This window comes from Ptychodera flava, chromosome 1 (genome assembly GCF_041260155.1).
Source record: "Ptychodera flava strain L36383 chromosome 1, AS_Pfla_20210202, whole genome shotgun sequence".
Lineage (NCBI taxonomy): Eukaryota > Metazoa > Hemichordata > Enteropneusta > Ptychoderidae > Ptychodera > Ptychodera flava.
The window spans coordinates 12,216,223-12,237,184 of NC_091928.1; the positions used below are offsets into that span (position 1 = coordinate 12,216,223).

General features: G+C 37.4%; 1 protein-coding gene across 1 annotated transcript; it reads right to left on the reverse strand.

Moving 5' to 3' along the window:
• Window positions 1–840: 840 nt before the first annotated feature.
• Window positions 841–20,449, reverse strand: LOC139130277 (leucine-rich repeat-containing protein 56-like). Its single transcript, XM_070696032.1, has 14 exons — window positions 20,075–20,449; window positions 17,498–17,607; window positions 16,199–16,349; window positions 15,266–15,353; window positions 14,751–14,908; window positions 13,925–14,007; window positions 12,987–13,104; window positions 11,812–11,998; window positions 8,066–8,227; window positions 7,199–7,314; window positions 6,506–6,648; window positions 5,577–5,821; window positions 4,931–5,204; window positions 841–4,510 (listed from the first exon to the last, which is right to left on the reverse strand). The coding sequence occupies exons 2-14, from the start codon at window positions 17,515–17,517 to the stop codon at window positions 4,333–4,335; spliced, it is 1,923 nt and encodes a 640-aa protein (XP_070552133.1). The 5' UTR covers window positions 17,518–17,607; window positions 20,075–20,449; the 3' UTR covers window positions 841–4,332.
• Window positions 20,450–20,962: the final 513 nt, after the last annotated feature.

The following is a 20,962-nucleotide window of genomic DNA, read 5'->3' on the forward strand; positions in this document are numbered from 1 at the left end:
ATGCTGCACATTATTGCTTGCATACAGAACTGAAAAAGTTATAAGACTAGTAACCTTCAAGGATACAAATTAAAGAGAATTGTGGGTAATTTATTGTACTATGTGTGTGTTCTGTGATACCAATGCATATTGGACCCAGTACTTGTAAACTAACCTCATCAGTTTAATCTCAAACCTAACAGTTACCAAATTTTGTCCATATTTTGCTCACATATGTATTGTACAATTCTCTCATAGACCTGGGTGACCAAGAATAGTAATCATGGGCCACTGCGATTAGAGTAATAAATTACCCATAATTTACCAATACACTGTATTTGAAATCCACTATACCTGGAGTAATATTTATTGGGAAAATTTTTCACACTAAAATAAACAAGATACTTTATTTACTCCAAAATGAGGCCCACATGGTATTGCACAAATTTGAGTGTCGGAGTAGAATTCTACCGTAATAAACATCTTTTGATGAAATGTTGTGTAACATAGGCAAGCTGAAAACACCGTCCATGAAGTTATATACAAGTGTAGTCTATATTCTGTGTGAAATCGCGTGCAAAAAGTTGCAATGTTGTGCTTGTAAGTGTGTGTAATTTTGTCGGACATGCATGAAGTACATGGTGTGATCTGCAGACCTTAACCTGTTCACCCCCAATTTCAAGTAAACTGGTCCACAATCACCATTGATAACAATGGATTCAGGCAAAACCATGGTGGTGAAAGGGTTAATTAAACCGGATAAACGCATACATGTATTCCATACATCATCATTTGAAAAGTGGGCACACATCTCTGCTATCCACTGGATTTAATAACAGCGACACCCATACGCAGGAGGACTTCATAACTTAAAAGACTTTATTTTGTACAAAATTTGTACAATCTAATCTGCAAATGCCTATGGACAAAAAGAAAATGTAATGGCTCAATGTACAAAAACACAAAAATCAGATGTTAAAAGCGTACATCATTGGTTGTACAGCAGCTGGGGAGAAAACGTCCCCAAAGTTTGTTGACACAACACAAACCACAGAAGCAGACTCAACTACAGACAATGCAGGGGGTGGATGGATAGTCAAACATGATGAAACATAAATTAGCTCAAAATTCGGACGTCAACTATCACTACAAACACAGCACACATGTGAGCAACAATTCTGTCGTAATTTTAAACAACATCAATCTTTCTGTTGCCTGAACTTTTCATGAGAAGCAGAAGTAAATTGTCAGGAAGGACAATATTTACATCAATATTTGGTGACAGAGAACATGGTCATATCCATAAACAGTCTCTCTCTTGTCAATTTTCAAAAAGGTATAATCACAATAAATTTGCTCGAATGAAATTGGAAAAAGAATGATTTGCATATTGTAGCTTGCTTATGTTATCAAATAAATATTATTTCCTTATGGACAACACACCAAAGAAATATAAGTCTTGTAGGTGATCACTTTTGGGGTTTCCTTTGAAGATTTCATGGAAATAAAGACCATTTAGAATTTTCCGCAGCCAACACAATAAATTTGATATTTTTTCCTATGTAATATTTTTCCTTAATGACAAACTGTTTACGCCCATTGCCTTTCAAAACAAATTTCATGAATATTGAGAATTGAAAAAACTTTCAACATTTTCAGACACAAGGTTTCTTCACTGACAATATCAAGATACGGAAAGATAAATTTGATTTGTTAGTGAAGGATGTTTTCATTCACTAGACAATTTTCTTGATAGCATTGACACATTGTACTAATGCATACAGGCCAACAACATCTATTGTCTGTATATATTTCAAGAGACACAAGATTTGAGGCTGGAAGACAACACTCCTAGTGAGAGATCTTAAGATTATAATGATAGATCAATTTTGAAATTCCCTTCCATTCTGAGTGCAGCCTAGTTTCAATGTTACATGTCTTGTACATGTGTGCCTTCAGCCAAATTTTGCCTCAATATAAGGTAGACTTTTCAATCAAAACAAACGTGATAAAATGTGATGACAAGCAAGACACTGGATGCCTTTCACTGCATACATTCGATCCATAATATGTCGCACATTTTTGACAATAGGTATACGTGGATATTTGGTGATATTTTCATCATCAATTAATCTTCTGTTGAACAAGTACACGCTCTTCTTCTTCTTGGCCAGTCTTAGGTCAAAACACCATGTACTGGTCTTGCCAATGTCGATTGCATATCCGTAGTGTTATTGTTGACAAATGAATTTTGGTATGGATTATAATTTGGTTGTCCAAAATAACATATGAGATCACACACATACAGGCTGTGTTGACATGTTGAAATATCAGGTATTTCAACATGAGTTGGGCAGTAGGTTACACAACTATATTTCACGAACTGAACAAAAATACCTGAAAATACAGCTACAGTTAAAGCTACAAGAGCTTTGCACAGGGAACATATACATCTGTATATTCTTCTCCGACATTGGATATGTCCACTAGGATCTTTTCAAATATGTTAGCGAAAACGGAAATGATACAAAAAATATGACAACTCACAGGCAGTAAATATTACAAAACTGTCCACAAGTACCGCAATTTGTAAAAAAAAAGGCACCATTGAAAGGCAACTTGTCACACTGGAAATACATCCATCATTTTGTTATAGAACACAGTATTTTCTAAACACTTCATCATGATAAACCACACAAAATGACAATCAGGGAAGAATATTGTTCATCTGTGATGTCAAGGTTAGCATGAACCATTGGAAATTTACTTCTCTCATTCAGTGAGTTGAAATTTTTGAAAAATTATGTGATTGCTAAACCTACGAAGCTGATGTTATTTTCTCCATGGCCTTCACTTCATTAAACATATCAGTGCTTTCGTGATAATTTACTTTGTGATGCTTTGAAAGTAGAGAGTGATAGATCAAAATGTACCGAGTGAGGGCGCTCTTCTCTATCTCTTGACTGCAGCCATAGGTTCTGGACAAAAGTGAAGAATACCAATATTCTGGATGGCTGGGAATAAGGGTTTCAGTGGCTTGCTGATGGAACTGAAGTTTAGAGTCACTTTGAATTGCAGTTTAGTAATAGTTGTGTAGAATACTACAGACCATGTTCTTGAAAGTTTATAATTGAATGATCTACGTAGAATCACGTAATGTTACAGAAACTACAAAATTGAAGGTCATTTGGCTTTAATTATCCCTTACATCTCATAATTCAGCTTGTTTTCTCAATACTTCAAAAAGTTCAATAGCTAACTTTTCATGTAACTCGGATTTTGATTAAGCGTACAAGACACATTAGAAAAAATATTATGCCTTTAACTTTTTGTTTATTTGCATTCACTTGGACTATCGATATTAAACCGAGAATTTTTTCATCAAAGATGAGAAATAAAGCTCAGTTGTTTTGTGCAATGTAATGATGACCAGACTGTTGATGTCACATTGTTTCTGTTAAGTAAATGGCCGAACAACACATGTGACAAAATTTGCATTCACATGTTGAATCTTGTAAAACATGTTTTTTTCTCATGTGAAACTACTGGCCTTTTTTTCACTCTTGCAAAGTTTACCGTTCAATTCTGCAGCATCCTTCATAAGGCAGCAATTAATTTTCATTTTTTTCACTCTAAAATTACAAATAATATTAAATTGTCAAAATACGTATTTACAGAAGAAATTTACAAGTTGGTGTTGCCATCACAACATGCAAAGCTCATTGACTGAGTCGATGCACTGATTGGTTGAGATATTTGGACGGATTACTGCTGTAGTTAAAATACAACTTCTGAATAACACTCTGCATTATGACAACCTGGACCAACAGAAGAATTCACGTAAGCTTAGCAACATGTTTCCATGGTAACAACAGTAGTCAGCTTGACATTTTTTCATTGACAGAAGTTGTTTGAAAAAATTACTTTTAGCTTTTATGGTCACCGTGAATGCAGAAGGCAGACAAGGAGCTTGAAATGTTGGAATTTTTTTAATCGCTTACTGGAGCGAGGAATATCGGTCAAGTTTTCAGATTTTCTGAATATTGAATATTTGGCTGCTCAATTTTCTTCCATCTCCATACAGACTGCCGGTAGAGATGTGATGAAAAAATCAAGATCAACTTAGCTACTGTACAGAAACACATTATCAGTTCGCCCTGTAAGCCTGAAAATATTTCGCGGTAACATTCCACAAGCAAGGGTACAATGTTGAGTCTGAAGAGAAAAAACACTGTGCGATCTTGACAACTCACTAAGACAAAAACATCAAACAGTGAGACACAAAAGTAAGCCATGACAGTTTCAAAAGGTAAGAATCCTTCGAACTCAGATATGGTCTGTCTGTCTTGAGTGCTAGACTGGTTTCATGGGTTTGTTCGGAAGCCGCTGCATGGCTGCCTTGGCTGTGGAGGGACGGGAGAGGCCGGCAAATCTCTGGGCCAAGCTGGGCGGAGTTCGCGTCGATGACCGCACGATGGGCTGGTTGCGGTCTATAATCTTAGGCTGGGTCTTGTCGATTGGTCTCACAGATCTGTCAAGTGAGAGAGCAAATTGTCAGAGTCAGGCAAGAAAGCATATGTGCTGAATTTCATAATGATAGCGATTATTACACATACATACTGACGACAGATGCCAACTGATCTCGACAGCTTCTCGTGCTATTGTGCACACACATATATAGCGACTGGGAACTAATTATTGAAGAAGAAAGCATCGAACAATAAGAAAAACTCTAACCACACACTGAAAATTTCTTTTTTGAATTTGAAAATTTCTGTAATAGATTTATATACAATATCATACACACGTCTTATAACGTTTAATTTTAAAATATTAACTGTGAGTCACTCTCCATGGTCCATAGGCATACTAACTTTGTAGACTGAAAACAGAAAAAGTCATTCAAGTTTCAAGCAAAACACCACAAATACAATAAACCAACGTTACTCACTGAAATTTTCTGTTTCCTATGACAGGCCCTGAGTAAGGCCGTTCCTCGATTGGACCGAGGACAACTGCGGAGGGAATTGCCATGATGGGGCCCGGATGTGGCCTTTCGTCGATTGCACCGTATATTAATCCGGGTGGGGTTCCGGGACTGTGGACCTCTTCCCTGTCCGTGACCAAGACCTCTTCATCGGACGTCATTCGCACGTTCCGGACCCTGGCATCATTACCCTGGTCGATGGGCTGGATGGGCTTGTAACGCCTTATGCGGAAGTCTCCTGAATTTGGGAAAATGTGCGTCCCTTATTAAAAATGTGGATTTGCACTTGAAAGTCAGAAATCAAAAGCACCGCAGCAGTCAAGCAAGCAGTATTTAATTTCCTCTTCCACAAAACACACACAAAGACAAAGCAATGGTACTTGTTACTAGCATTTTTTACACTCAAATTATTTGATTCTGTCATTGACAAGGGGTGACCTAAACTGAACTATTACACTGTGAAATGCTGAATATCAGAAGGAAAATGATATCTACTGGTATTTCAAGTCAACCAGCAAGTTCATGACAGACAGACAGACAGACAGACAGACAGACACACAAACACTGTCATGCTTACAAAGAACAGACCACAGACATCGAAAAAACTCACCTGCAGTCTTTGGTCTGGATGGCAGCCTTGGTGAGGAACTGGGCCCCGGCTGACGTGGTGTCAGCGTTGTCGGTGGCGAATGCACCCTCTCGGCCGAGTCTGGTGACACAGAGTCTGGTGGTGATACCTCAATGCCTGTGTCATTGCCATCGTCATCGTCATCGTCAGTGTCGCTGTGACTGTCATCACTGTGGGAAATCTTCAACACCTGGGGTTGTGCTGCTTTCCTTCGCTCTGCCATAAGTCTGGGAAACAAATATGTATTATGTCAATTTCTCTCATCAATTATCAACACATCTTTGTTTCTTTCAAGACAATATGTTGCAGTGCGCCCTCTGAGTTGCCAGATTTCTGAGCTCTGAGTCAATTTTGGAGGTTCTTGAAATTTCCTATAGGCATCCTATTACTTGAATTTCATTGAGTCAACCATAGACAATATACATTATGTAATAAGTAGAAAACACATCAGTGACTGGAATGTCATATTGACTTACACTGGGCACATCAATATTTTAGTATCTGTCTGTCTCTGTGTACACCTCTCCTTTACATATGGTATATGTGTCTAGTTGAAAAATCTGTCAATGTCTGCCTCACTATCTATTTGTCCGTATGTGTTTGTCAGTGAATGTTCACGTCTGTGTACCACTATGTTAATCACTGCATATGTCTCTATGTCTTTACTATACCAGTATGTGCCTTCCTGTGTTTACATGTCTGTCAGTTAATGTACACTGTCAGCGTCTCTACCTCTTGTGTCTGCCTTGCAATGTATGCAGCAACTGTCTATCTCTGCCCAACCCCTTTCTCTTTATGTTTTTGTATGTGTGTGTGTGTGTCTATCTCTATCTCTCCATGTCTGTCTGTCTGTCTGTCTGTCTCTGTCTCTGTCTCTGTCTCTCTCCACAACACCAAAGTACATCACATACTTTTCATAATCCTTTTTCCATTCTCTAAGTTCAGCGTAGACATCTTCTTTGGATTCATTTGTGTCTTCTTCCTCATCATAGGTGTGTTCTGGTGTGTGGTGATACTGTGCGAAAAAACTTGGTAATGTTGTGTATGGAATCTCCTGAAAGACAATGCATACAAACTTATACAGTATTTCAGAGAATTTAAGTGACAATGATGCAGACTCTGCCCCTGATATTCCAAATTCAAAATGGCTGATATAACCTGCGTCAACTCTATGAATAAATTTAATTTTCCATTTCAATGGAAGCAAGGCTGTGGAAAATTTTATTCAACAGGCTTCAAACTGACCCAACACAACATCACAAGCAGCAGAGCAAGAAAGTATTGTAAACATTTGAGTGTCTGAAAAATTGTCCCCAAGGTGCATTCTACCTTACAAGTTACCCCAAACCTCAATTCTCTTTGTGCTGAGATCCAACAACATTATTGAAAATCATGGTTGATTTCATATCAATGCTTGCTGGTGTATGGATTAAAATAATTTTAGTCCACTGATAATGCAGATGCGGCATAGGCTTCCAATACTCTTAGTAAAATGCGAAAGAGAATTTTGGACCTCCTCACTGTGTTGGCTTTATGCGACGGACCATCTGGGCAAAATGCGTCTGTGCAGCTAAATAAGGTTTATACAAACGAAGAAATCTTACTGTATTTGAAGTTTTCTTTCTGTTTCTGAGAGCTCTGACAGGGTTGCCACAGAGTGGAATGCTACTGCCGTGTGTCAGGTCACTGGAATCATCTTGTAGTACTTGGATGTCTGAACCTGAAAATGGATTGAAAATGAAGTATTCGAACATGAATATGAATCTTAAAAAAATTCTCATTATCAGCAGCATTGGTATCAATTCTAAGAGTCTACCATTATTTTTCTGAATGTGTTATCCTCTCTGGGTACAGTGTGTGAGAAACAGCAACTATGGATGTATTTTCTAGTATGAGATCTGTAACTTTCTTGTTTTACTACCAAAACCTTGTCAAAATACCTAGTGTTCAACTTGTTAAAATAATCTGAATGAACGTAATGCCTGATGTTATTGCTCAGAGCTTAATACTAGCCAGTCTTTGTCAATAATTACATAGCATATTTCGTCTACTTGTTCAATATGTGTTTCCGAGACTAACACTTTGTATAGCAGTATGGGAGGAAGAACAAGAAAGTTACAGCTTACAATGCTTTCATTACGCTACTATCCCGATACAAATTCTGTCTTTCATATGCCAGTAGTAATTTTGGTTATGCACTTCGTTTCTTTGTACACCAGCATGAAAAATTTGACAAAACATTTAGAATCTGCTTCTGTCACGTTGTCGGCAAATCTTGTCCATGGCATATCTGAGATGATTTTTCAAAGTGACAGTATTGCAAGTAATGAAGACATTCTGAATAAACCCCTCAGTGCTTTAACCTGTTCACCCCGATTCCTTGTAAAGAGGTCCACAATTACCATTGATAACAATTGATTTGGGCCAAACCATGAGGGTCAAAGGGTTAAACATTACAAAAAAAAACATACCACTGGAGTCAGGTCGGTCGGTGGTTGCTGTTCCCAGCCTCCTGTTGGCTGATGTTCCCGGTCTGTTTCCGGCATTAGTTCCAGGTCTGCTGGCTGATGTCCAGGGTCTCCTTCCAGATTGTGATGATGGCCTTCCTTTGGAGCTTCCGGGCCTTCCATTTTCTGAATTCAACAATGGAATGAGAGGAAAGTTAGATGAAATCAAAGCAAGGGTTACACAGTTACAACAAATGATTGGCTATTTAGTTCAAAGTGTTTGCGTAATGTTATTGGTAAGGATACTGATCATTACACAGACAAGGATGGGTTACTGGAGAAAAACATGCCATTGCAGGGCATGAGATTTGAGGCAAGCGATCGCTCCGCTCGCCTAGCGCTCGCGCAAATCAAAATCCACGCGAACGATTTTCCACTCGCATGGCAACTTGGATAGGGACAGCGACATGTTCACAGGATGAATGCACAGCAAAAAAACTGCAAAAACTGGCGTCTGAGCACGTGTTCATCATCCGAATGACAGACTCCAGCCTTCAGCTTCTTTTTTTGTAAAAATTAATTAAATTGTAGCGAATATATGAACAAGAGAAACAAAGGCCATGCGTACGTGTGCCCGTACCGTGTCTTCTATTTCTAAGCTTTGCTATACATGTATATCACACATGCGTTCCGAAAACAGACAGTCCCTGTACGAGGGATCAGCCCTGGCCGTGGCTAGTAAACTCATCAAATTGTGTTGCTTTATATGCGATGTCTGTACAGTGTACGCAATTTTTTCCCTTTTATTTGCCAAATAAACTATTGAAACTTTTGTAGTCATGCTCTTGTCTTGGTAAATTATTTCTTCTTGACATCGCTAACCCTCTCGCTAACCTCTCTTGTACAGTGTCACGATGACATTTGAATCGGGTTATGCAAATTTATTGCATCAGGTCATCCTTATATGGAAAAAAATCACTCATTTTGACACAAAAAATCTTCTAATTTGTTCAAATCTTTTCATATTTTAATCATTTTGCCTATCTGCAGATCTGGACAAGAACGAAGCGGAACATTAAAGCATGGCATCTGTCCGGAGCGGGCGCTCCCATCGATCATACACTGTACACGCAATTCATTCAACACGAATTATCAATATTTTGCGATCGTCCCTCATTTGTTTGTACTCATTTTCTTGAAAAGTGTTTGGCTGACTGCATAATTAGAAAGAACCGTATTCTTGATGAATTAAGAGCACAGAGATTTCGACAAGAAGTGAATATACAGTTTGGAGAAATATTTGACGACGTTGACAGCACGATCGCCGCGCTCATAAAAAATGCGTACTATGAAAATCTCCTCGGAAATATGGCGCGCAGTTTCTCCGCCGAAAACAGCCGATTTTGAATCCAAAACTTGCATTGATCTTCGTTTTCGAGCACAACCACCTCGCCTAGGTACACGATGTGCTCAGCCGCGCTTGTAAACTTACGCAAAGCCTACTTTTCTCTCTGTGTGCGAGGGAAGCGTTCGTATCCGCCGCCATTGTTAATATCATTCAACCCATGAGCACTCGGGCGAAAACCAGCCTTGCAAACAAAAGAGCATCGCGATATCGAACTTCAAAAGTAGACGTTCTGAGAGGAGTGCAACAAGAGAAAATTGTGAAGTATGTAAAACTTCTGAAGAGAAAAAAAGAAAAAAATTATTTTGTCAACAGAAAATGATCATCGTAGATTATAAATAGCTAAGAGGTGGTTAGGTAATGTTAATTACAGAGTGCTACATCGATGGTGTTATACCAGAGCACAGTAAGTTGTCTGTATGTTGTGACTTGTCCAGTGATCAGGACTGTATTGCCGATACTGGTTGAATAATAAAACTTACTTTAAGTTCCTATAACAAACAAATATAACAAAAAACAAAAAATCAGAAAAAAAAACTAAAAATAGATATTTTCAAGTAGAACGCACAAGACACAATTAACGATTTCATAATTCATTTGATTTGCCTCACTCTCCCTATGCATTTCAGGGGAGTAGTTTTATCACTCTCGTAACACTCCCGCAGATAATTTTAGGAGAGTGATTTTCAGCTCACCAGCATTTTTAAATCTTATGCCCTGCCATTGGTCAGATAGACAAATCATAAGTCCATGGATAGATTGCTGGATAGATTGATGGAATGAGTGGTGCAAAATGGATGGATGGATGGATAGATGGCGGGATAGATGAACACAGTATTGAAGAATGGCTGGATGGCCGTTGGATGGATGGCTTGATGGACGACCAGATTAGACAGAATGGATGGATCCATACGTGGGTATAGATATGGATACATTATTTTTTTAATGGATGGATTGATGCATGAAATGAGTGAGCATAATTCGTTGAAGAGGCAGAGAATAGGAATGGGATGGAGTGCCTTGACTGGTACATGCTTAGTTGCTGTTTTGACCAAAGGGTAGCAAGTCAAAAATACATATCAACAGCAAAATGAGACAAACTATTGATCTGTTCATGTGTAATATGAAATATAGTAATACACAAAAAATACCGCAATTATACGGTGTCGCTCACATTTGATCAGAATTGGTACATACCAGTATGGGTACCAAAGATCAACAATAAATGTTGTTTCTATCTGTTCAGTGCAGGAAAATTCTACGTTCAATGTTATGACAATGATTTCTGCACAGTACAACCAGAAAAACAACAAGAAATATTTAAACCAGAAAAACAAGTTGACAAAAGTTGGACACGCTGCTACAGAGAAATAGATGTTTTGATCAAAAAAGGGCAAAAATTGTCCTAAAAACACAAATAATATTGAAATTTCACCACATTTGCAAACAGCTTCTCAGCTTGTCAAAAGATGATCTGCAACATTTCGCGAAATCTATTGGCAATATAAATCACCGGGCCATATGTGTGTTGTAGTTACAGCACGCAATCTTATTTGCGCTAGTGATATGGACGTACATTGTATCCTCAGACAGCATCAAACTAAAATAAATTATAAATCTGAAAATTTACTCAGAAAAAAAAATTAGCACAGCTTTTCTCATTTGGAAAAAAAATTATTTAGAAATTTACAATTGTAAAACAATGTTCACAATTTCATTGTGACCACCCCCTCCCAAGATCTAATGGTCCGTCCCTTAGTTTGAGTAGGTCTGTTAATATGTAACAGTTCATAAACAATGACAGGAAATGACTCAAGCTCAGTGGAGTAGCATGCTGGCATGTCACCACTCCTACATTTGCGGGATTTCACTTTTTCTTACCTCATTTGCACATTTTTGACACTGATGTGTTCATTTGAACAAATTCACATCTCAACCCCTACATCTACCTGTACACCAAATACTGAGACGGTAGCTTTGGCGGTATGGGAGCCTTTGTGTGTGACGGACATACATCCGCACATACCCACAAATATACAGACATACAGATGCCACTCAGACTCATCATATAAGCTCTTTTTGGTATTTATATATAAACCAAATATGAGCTAAAAAACCACAGACCCCAGAGAAACGGTTGATGATCAAAGTAAGTAATATGTTATAATCTCCATTGAAAAACTATCAATGACTTCATTACACAGTAGTGTCGCTCTACTTTCTGTTGCACAATATCAGTCACAATTTTGTCGATGTATTCACCAATATATGTGATGTTGTATTCTCTGTACTGTCAGCCTATTTACAACTATTTACAGAGGACAACAACGATGCGACTATCAGCAACACTTGTTCCGTAACTCACCCGTGGCTTCAAGGCTCTCTTCCGATCCCTCTTTGATAGCATGGTTGACAATCAGCCAGTCAGTGCTGGTGTTGACGTTTTTTGATCCCAGACTGCTGAAGACAACTTCCAGAGCCTCCTCATCCAAAATGACCAAGTTTGGTATCGCTTTCTTTACAGACAACCTATAATCATACTGTCCACTAACCTGTAAACACGTACAAAAGGGTACATTGTATGGGAATAAGTTAATCTGCTGTTTAAATGAAAATATTGGGAATGTTATAAAGTTCTCCAGCCATTTTCAGAATCTTTCATGATGAAAAAAGAGAGATGGTTTCATTGTGAACAACACAAGAGCAGTTGCGCTTGCAACAACCTGACCTGGCTCCATACTGTGGTTTTCAGACATGCAATATGGAGTGTTAGTCATATTCTATAGACATGAATTCAAAACCCAAGACCAGCGTAATCTGTGCAAATGTCCCCGATTTTTCATTTATACAAGTGATAGGAATACACAGACGGTATGGCTGAGGTATCAAACGGCATCTACTGGCATCACTGGTGTAGCCTCTGTGACCAACATTGAATAAATTAAGTAAAATACGCATGATAAGAAACATGCAAAGGTGAACTGATTCATCCATAGTGGTAAATAACAGATAAAACACTGTCATGATGGGGTTTTTTCACGGCAAGGTACCAACATCATTGCATTTTATGAATATTCATTGCATTTTATGAATATTCATTGTATTTTATGAATATCAATTACATTTTATGAATATTCAATTCATGTCCAGTAGACCAGTCTGTAGTGCATCACTCATAGAAGACTTTGTATGGAATGACTTTCACGGAGACAGAACAACCAAGTAAATACTACAGCTGGACTAGCATTACGGTGGTCGTATTCCCTATATGTAATTATTTTGTTATATTGTGCAAATTTCACTTTATAATTTACACTTTTTGATTCTGAATGTCTCACACTGCATTGAAATATGGGCAGTACATAAATGATAACGCTAAACACATATTTGTTTGTGTGCAGTAAATTTTCATTTCTGGCTGTAAAGTGAAGACGGTTGTATTAAAAACCCAACAAAGACTTTAATCTACAGAGATGAATGTTATGACTTTTTGTGAGTGAATTGTAAATTTCAGATTCAATGTCGCTGATGTGGACGTACCTTTGGATCATAGCCAGGCTGTGGTGTTATACATACTGGATTGCCTTCCAGTGTCAATGTGTTTAAATTGGAACATAAAGCTAAGAACTCCACGTGGGATATATCATCTATATTATTGCTGTAACAGAAAACAAGTAAATTTTTAATCGAGTTTCATGTCTATGAGTTTGGTCGAGAGATACACTCACTTCTTATTCTCAAAACAGTCACCTTGTGTGAAGACATGCAAAAAGCATGATAGAATACTTTCCAAAAAATATCCTACAAGAATCATATGGAATTACCTTGGAACTGAAGCAAACTTTACCATTGCTATGGGATTTTTATAAGATAAAAGGATACTATGCTGCTATGGAGCAGAAATCTTGAGAATGTCTTGTAGGAGCCCTATTGGATTTCTGGAATGGTTAGTCCCTTTTAAGGGCCAGTAATGCTAACTTTTGATGATTTTTTCATTATTTTTACTTTGTATATCAATTGCAACTTCTTATTCTTCTCCCAGAAGGATTTTGAAACACCCAAAATTTACCTTGATAACACTGCGTCTCTATGTGTAAAATGCACTGTTATTGTTTACATTTGAATTCCAGACCAGAATTCAATTGTCAACAATAGCAATGTTGTCTACATACAGGTATGTACAGGCTGAGCTGACAAGCTGAGTACTGTGTATCTAAACAAGCTTTACGGAGTAGAACAAGAAATTATGGTTGACATTTAGAACAAGACTAGTGAAAAAAATCACCAAAACTTAGCATTGTGAACCCATAGTTCCTGTGTGATATTTTTGCATTCTAAGACTAATTATTTCCATGTTTCTCCATTTGAAACTAGGTGGAAATTTGAAGTTCATGGCTGGAGGGATGGCTGTTACAGTGTACATGACTGGGGTCATGGTGAATTGCAAGGGACAGCCCTAAAGGAGTTTGGAAACTTACCCTTCAAGGTCAAGAAGTTGTAAATTATCTAACATACTGCATGGGCTGACATCGCTTAGTTCATTATAGGCAAGATAAAGTTCCTGAAATGAGCAGAGATTGGAAGATGATGAAAATCTGACTGATGACACAGTTAACTGCTGAAGTAATAATAGTTCTATCACAATACAATGTACAACAGTAGAGTTTTATTTCAATCTAGAGATGATAAATGGAGACACTGAAAATGATACAGAGACTGAAGAAGAGAAAAACCTAAAAGTACTACAAAGAACTGATATCGAGATAAGGAAAGTTGAGAGATGGAACTCATCAGATACATTACAGAAGCATTGTCTTTTTAACATCAAGGTCAAATGTGCCTTAGGGACAGGTATTCAGACTCTGAGAAGTTTTACAATTCTTCTCTGATATACCACTTGTGGGGGCTAATTTAAAGCTCTTGATGTAAGAAAAATTTTCACTCTTTAGTTTTTTGAAAATTTAAAAATTTACTGTTCTCTGTAGAGTTAACACAGGGATGGCAGCCATTTTGAATTCCAAGTATCGGTAAATCTTGGCTAATTTGTTTCTCTAGTACCAAAATTTGCGCAGTGACCCCTGATTTTTATTTTTGATTTTAAGAGAGAATGGTTAAAAGATTCCTTGAGGAAATTTTACTACCTTAATCAAACATGCCATTTCAAGTGATTGGTGTTTGAGTTTGAAATTATGCGTGGATCGGGAAAAACTGATAAAAAGTGACTACATGATTTAGTAACAGCTTGACTGACAATGAGAAGATGTTACAATACACTGATGTCTGTGAAATCAAGATATTTAATACCTGTAAACTTGACATTGAGCTGATGCCATCAAGGTCAGTCAGCCCACACCTGGCCATCCATAGAACTTTCAAATTGCGCAGTGAGGTTCCTAAATCACGTACTGATGCTATGATACTGTTATTAAGTTTCAAGTGTTTCAGCCGCGGTAACATCGTACCTGTAAGACACAAACACAAAGTATGTGATGCCGAGGTACATGTATGTCAATCACCCATTACTGAACTTTGACCTCCACATGATGTCATGGGTTACTTAAGGGGTCAGGGGTCGGGGTTGTAAAGCAAGTCTACTGAACAGATGAACTACTTTTGAAATTTGTCTATAGTTACATAAAATTCATACTGCAATGGTTGCTGTCATACGGGACATTCATGGATGGTAAACTTCATTCAATATTCTGTGAAGGAAACATTAGACCGGCCAGAACATGTTAATGTCATACAATTTTCATTACTTTGACTCTTTTAGGTTGAAAATTCAGTGTTTTGTGAAGATTCGCCAAGTCATGACTTACCAAAATTTCCTAAACTTGTTTCGGTCGTGTCTACTCTCATTTCAAGAAACGAGACGTCTTCTAAATCTTCCACCCCAGTCAGTGTTCTCTGAAGCAAGACAAAAACGGAAATCAAATGATTTTTAATTGTTTGTCTCCTCTGAAGAAATGCAATCCTAGATTCAGCTCAAAACTTAACAGTAGACATTCAAAAGAAGATTTGAACAGAACTGAATTATAAACATTTATAAAGACAATTTTCCAGATCATGATGTACTGGTATGGCTGATGATGTAAAATTTAACTGTTGTGAATCTGCATTGTGTCCTACTAGATAAACAAACCATTAACCATATTTGAAATTGAATGCTTTCTGTGTCACTATGGCTGCATCTTCAGAGGCACATACTAGAGCGCCCTCAGGGTAATAAAAACAGAAAATTGGCAAAGGTGTTTTTATGATGTTGCTCAAAAAACATTTGATAAAACATGAACAGACATGGATATTTGAAGAATTCCCAAGTTCATTCACAGCATTTCTTATAGGAAATCTTGTGCACTGAAGACACATCCAAGAAGGAATGAGAGAGAATGATTGAAACTGCGGTAACCTACAAAATTCACTGATTGTATTTCATTGAGATATGCTGATAAATGAAGAGAACAGCAACATCTTTATGTTTCAAAATATTAAGACATGAAAAAATCTTCAAAATTTCTGTATCAAAATAGTGTAATAACATCTGCTAAAGACCATTACCCAATCACAAAGAACACTTTTACAAACTTGTAATATAAAACTACTGCACACAAATAAATATTTTTGAGATGAAAGGAATGATACTCCTATCACAATAGAGATCCACCAATGATGCAATTTTTTTTCCATCATAACTTCCCGTACACATTTTCTTCACTCAAAATACGTCTTCAAGACACACAAGATCAACTCACCAGTTTTGTCGGAGACAAGTACTCTTCAAGAAGGAGTTCTGTTTCTTCAACGACGATGGGTTCTGGGTTGACTCTGTAGTCGCGGAACTCGGTTATGTGGACTGATTTCCGTTGATACGACGTGGTTGGCCTCGATGAGAGGTCAATAATTCTGTAATAAAAACAACTGACCGTGAGCAATGATTCTCAGCTCAATCAAAACTGTGGATAGCATATTCTGTAATTTTTATAAATGCAGCTGACAATACAAGTACATGTAAATCAAATATCACATAAAATTAGTTATTTTATTTTTATCCAACTCCTCAAACTCACCACGGAAAGTGCATCCAATTTCTCCTCCATTAATTTATTTCCTCCTTACACTTGAAACAGGAACTGATTGCCATCTCATCATAAGTCCAGGGTGTTCATTATCAGATGTACATTTTCCATCAGATTAAAGATTGAAATCGACAAAACACATCAAAAATGTGTACTTTGACAAAAATTGATAAAATTCACTTATCTTTGAAAGAGGATGGCATATTATTACAGAAAAAATTCATAATATTTCCAGGTTGGCCACAACATGAGAAATAAGTGACATGCCCTGGTCAAAGTTCAATAAATGTAACAATACACTGCAAAGTGGATTGACCTATTGACCTCAATTCCTGTGGTACACATAGCATCTTTGGAATTGCACACTGTCAATACATGATTCGGTACTGTCCATGGATTAAGGATCGTATGGTCAACACACCTTCCTTTACAGTGGTTTATGTTGAACTGTTAGCAATATGGGAACTAAAGATACTGTATAAACTGGGTAGTTGATAACACTGTCAGGTGGAAGTGTAGGCTAACGGTAATATCAGTCGATCACAAAGAAATCAACTCTGTGACAGTTGAAACACAGTCTTGAAGGAGGTCAGGCATTGTCAAAACACCACCATCGGATTGACACAAACAAACAACCTTTGCAATAGATGCATTCTGGACAGTTGGCAGGATGTGTGTGGATGTGTGGTGTTGTTTTGACTACCCGTGACCTCCTTTCAGAAAATGTTTCAAATTTCACAAGAGTTGATTCTTTGTTATTGACTGATATTACAGCCAGACATTAGTTACACAGTGTTGGTAACTCCTAAATATAGACAGTATGTCTAGTTTTCATATTGCCAATGGTTCAACCCAAACAGCTGTAAATAACATACCCAACTATTTTTGCCTACATGTATGTATTTAAAGTCTGAGGGTATTACATGTAAAACTGAAGAAGTAATAAAATTGTTGAAGAAAGCACTCAATACTTACTCATCCACTTCACCATCCATTGTTGCTCTGTATTCTGTTGTAGCAGATATTACAACACTGAGAAGGAATTAATCTGTGTCCTGCGCAGACACTAGGCAAGCAACAACATCCTGTGAAAATCAAGACATGCAAGAATTTCTATCAGTGGATGAAAATGAGAATTACATTGCATGGTATATTGTCAATTTTGTCATTTTTCATAATCTTTTTTGGAAAAGACATGACTATTTAACCGTCACCAAACAGCCCCTTCTATAACTACATTGCATACATGGCACTCTAGCTGGCCCAAACACTGCATACATAACAAAGCTTGCATCATCTGGTCGAAAAACAGAGAAATGCATGGAAATGTAAGTATTATCAAACCGAAGCTACGGTCGAGTTATTTCAAATCATACATATCTACTGATCAATGCAAGGCCTCTTGAAATAAAACTCTAAACTTTACTGTAATAAGGACAGTCTGAGATTATGTATGTACACAAATCATGTGTTATGTCTAATTCTAATGCAGTATTTCCATTGAGGGTATTACATACATTATACTGCTTTATAATTAAAGGGTTTTGATGCAGTTCCCCTAAGTACAGAAGAGTTTACACATTGGAACGGCTGTATATTAAATTGACTTCTCAAAACCTAATTTCACAATATCAAGGTTGAGTTTGATGTCATCAATCTGAAAAAGTTATCAATTTCTCTATGATGTGGCCGCCATTGGGAAGAATGCTCCCTCGGGACAGATATTCAAACTCTCAAATTTTTCCAAAACATTTCTTATCTGGTGCCTTTTGGGCTCATTTTGAATCTCTTGGAGTAAATGACATGTTCTAAAATGTAGAGTGAAACTGACTCTGGGATAGCAGCCATTTTGAATTCCATTGAAAAATGTTGGATGTTAGTAATTTCAATTTGTTTTCCATAATAGCAAAATTTGCATGGTGACACTTGACCTTTTTCTCCATATTTGAAATGAGAACGTTTGAAAGTTTCTTTAAGAAAAGTTTGAGCGATACTTCAAGTACTTCGGCTTCCAGGCGCACATTACCTTAAAGATATCTATATACTAAACAGTGTTTCATGATAAGGCCAATGATTAACATTAAATCCACATGTATAATGCTGCTATTGGTAAGGCTGCATTATCACTAATGTCACGCCAATTTTGAAGAATATTTCGCTTTCTCAGGTATGTGTATCATAGAAAATATCTCAACAAAAGTTAAGGTTATACTGCAGTGCAGCACATACACTGTATATTGGTAATCAAAGTAAAGTGAAGGGAGAGGGTGTCAATGGGCAAGTAGGTAGCCTGACACACTATAGTGAAGAACAACTATATGGCTTGACACCTACATGTAGGTGTCCATTTGCCGTACTGGTATGACACCTGTGCTACCGGTAATACAGTCAGAATTTAACTTATTTTCCCTTTTCAATCTAGTTACATTTCTCTACAAATTCATAGGTCTGGTAATTCCTGATGGATGGTCTTTGTATTTTACTTTCCCTGATGGAAAATCAAATTTAAGGGTGTGAGGGTGGCCACAAATTTTTAAATCTAGGCTTGTTGACTTCTAGGCGTAAAAGCAATGGTAGGCTTTTCACAATGTGTGGGGAAATAGATTAAGTAAAGTCTACTCTGATGAGATCAAACAGAAAGTACATTGTTTCAACAGATTTAGATATGGTAATTTTCATATTTTCCCCCAAAAGATCCTAAGGCATAGTGTGCATTCTTTTTTATAACTGTAGCTGTGTTGTACCACCGCAGTTGAGACACTGCATACAGTGACTAGAACTCTGTCGTTAACTTTTTGGAAGTTTTAAAACCTTCACTTAAACTGTCTTCAACTCTAGCTTACTCATACTTTTGGACCATTGCGGTGTTCACTGGCGTTTGGAATTTCAGGAACAGCTTTCTATGACGTCTGCTATTGTAAATACTTCCCCATAGTAGAAGTATTGTACTGTCATTCACACAATATGTAAGGTCACATTGAGGATAGAAAGTAGCAAGGACATTGACATCGAGTGAAATTGTAAACAATACATTTACAGGTCCTTTATAGTATAAAAGACCCCACACTGTGTGATGAACAAAACCTAGTGTAAAGAACAAATCAGGTAACATTTTGTTTCTATGCCAACATCATATAAATGAAGTTACACTGCAATCCACAGGGTTTCTACATTGTTTGAAATTGTGTTATGAATGACCCTGATAACAGCTGAGTAACGAACCTAACCTCCGTCCTATATGAAGAGACATGGATTTTAATTCAAGAGTCCCTCTGCAAGTTAAAAATTGGACACCACTCATTTACAGTTAATCGTTCTACATTCGCTTTCACCTTTGTCTTTTTGAGGTTGGTTATTGAATCCGAAGGAATTTAGAAATCTTAACGTGTGTGTTTTGACAATGCAAAGTGCTAGTCTAATGTCCATGGCCTTGCGTTGTAACTTCAGTAAAATAAAATAAGACATCAATCACACGAATCAATGCCATGGGGTGACAAGGTATAGTTTAGCAGCTTATGTCAATGGGACGAAGAAATATGATTTTATACGTACGCCACACACAGAAGTAGACAAATTTACAACTCGATGAGTCGTCGGCAAGCTGTCTATCTTCTGTATGTATATCTTGGTAGATCTTGAAGTCCGTAAAGTGTGGCAACAACGGTCAACACAGTTCAGCACGGTACACACTGCTCGGAGCTCAGTGAAGCGTTTTTCACGATTACATGACGTTTCTGGAAGCCTCTTCAAGCGACAAAGAATGTCATTCCCCAAGACTTAGCTGAAATTCTCAGCGATGGTTTCGTTTGATGCAAGTTTGTATGATGTATATAGTGGGTGTTCAGAAATGTCCGTGTTTTTGAGCAAAACTTCTCATTGGCAACGATCAACAACTCCACGACGCCATTTTGGTTTCCCCACTGGTATGCGTGATTGTTCGTTTTTTCTTTTCTGCACAAATTGCTGCGCGAGCTAGCGAGCGCCCTCGGGAACCCTAAAATAAACCATAAATCGGCCTTTGTTTTTAGGCGCACATGATCGGCTGGGTTGTTGTGTTCGATATTTTCGCTCCATATTCATTTTAGAATTCCCCAAAGTATGTTGAAATACAAAGGATCACCCTTTCCTACAGAAAATCTGCACAATATGTCACATGATTGACGACAAACACATTCTAGTCTGGATTAAAGCTCAGTTGCTAAAGATGGCATTGGTCATACACACATCCATGCAGTGTTGGTAAATTGAACACTTACAAGCTGGCATTCTGTCATGAGTTTGAGAGTGCGGTAAGATGAGACAGAACAAAACACTGGAATATACATAAAAAAGTTACAGCATAAGAACTCAATAAGGTTTCCTGTTTCTGATTGTTGTTTGTAGCACAAGCCATTTTTACACTTTTGATGTTAATAGCCTCGGGTGTCCATAGTTAAAAAT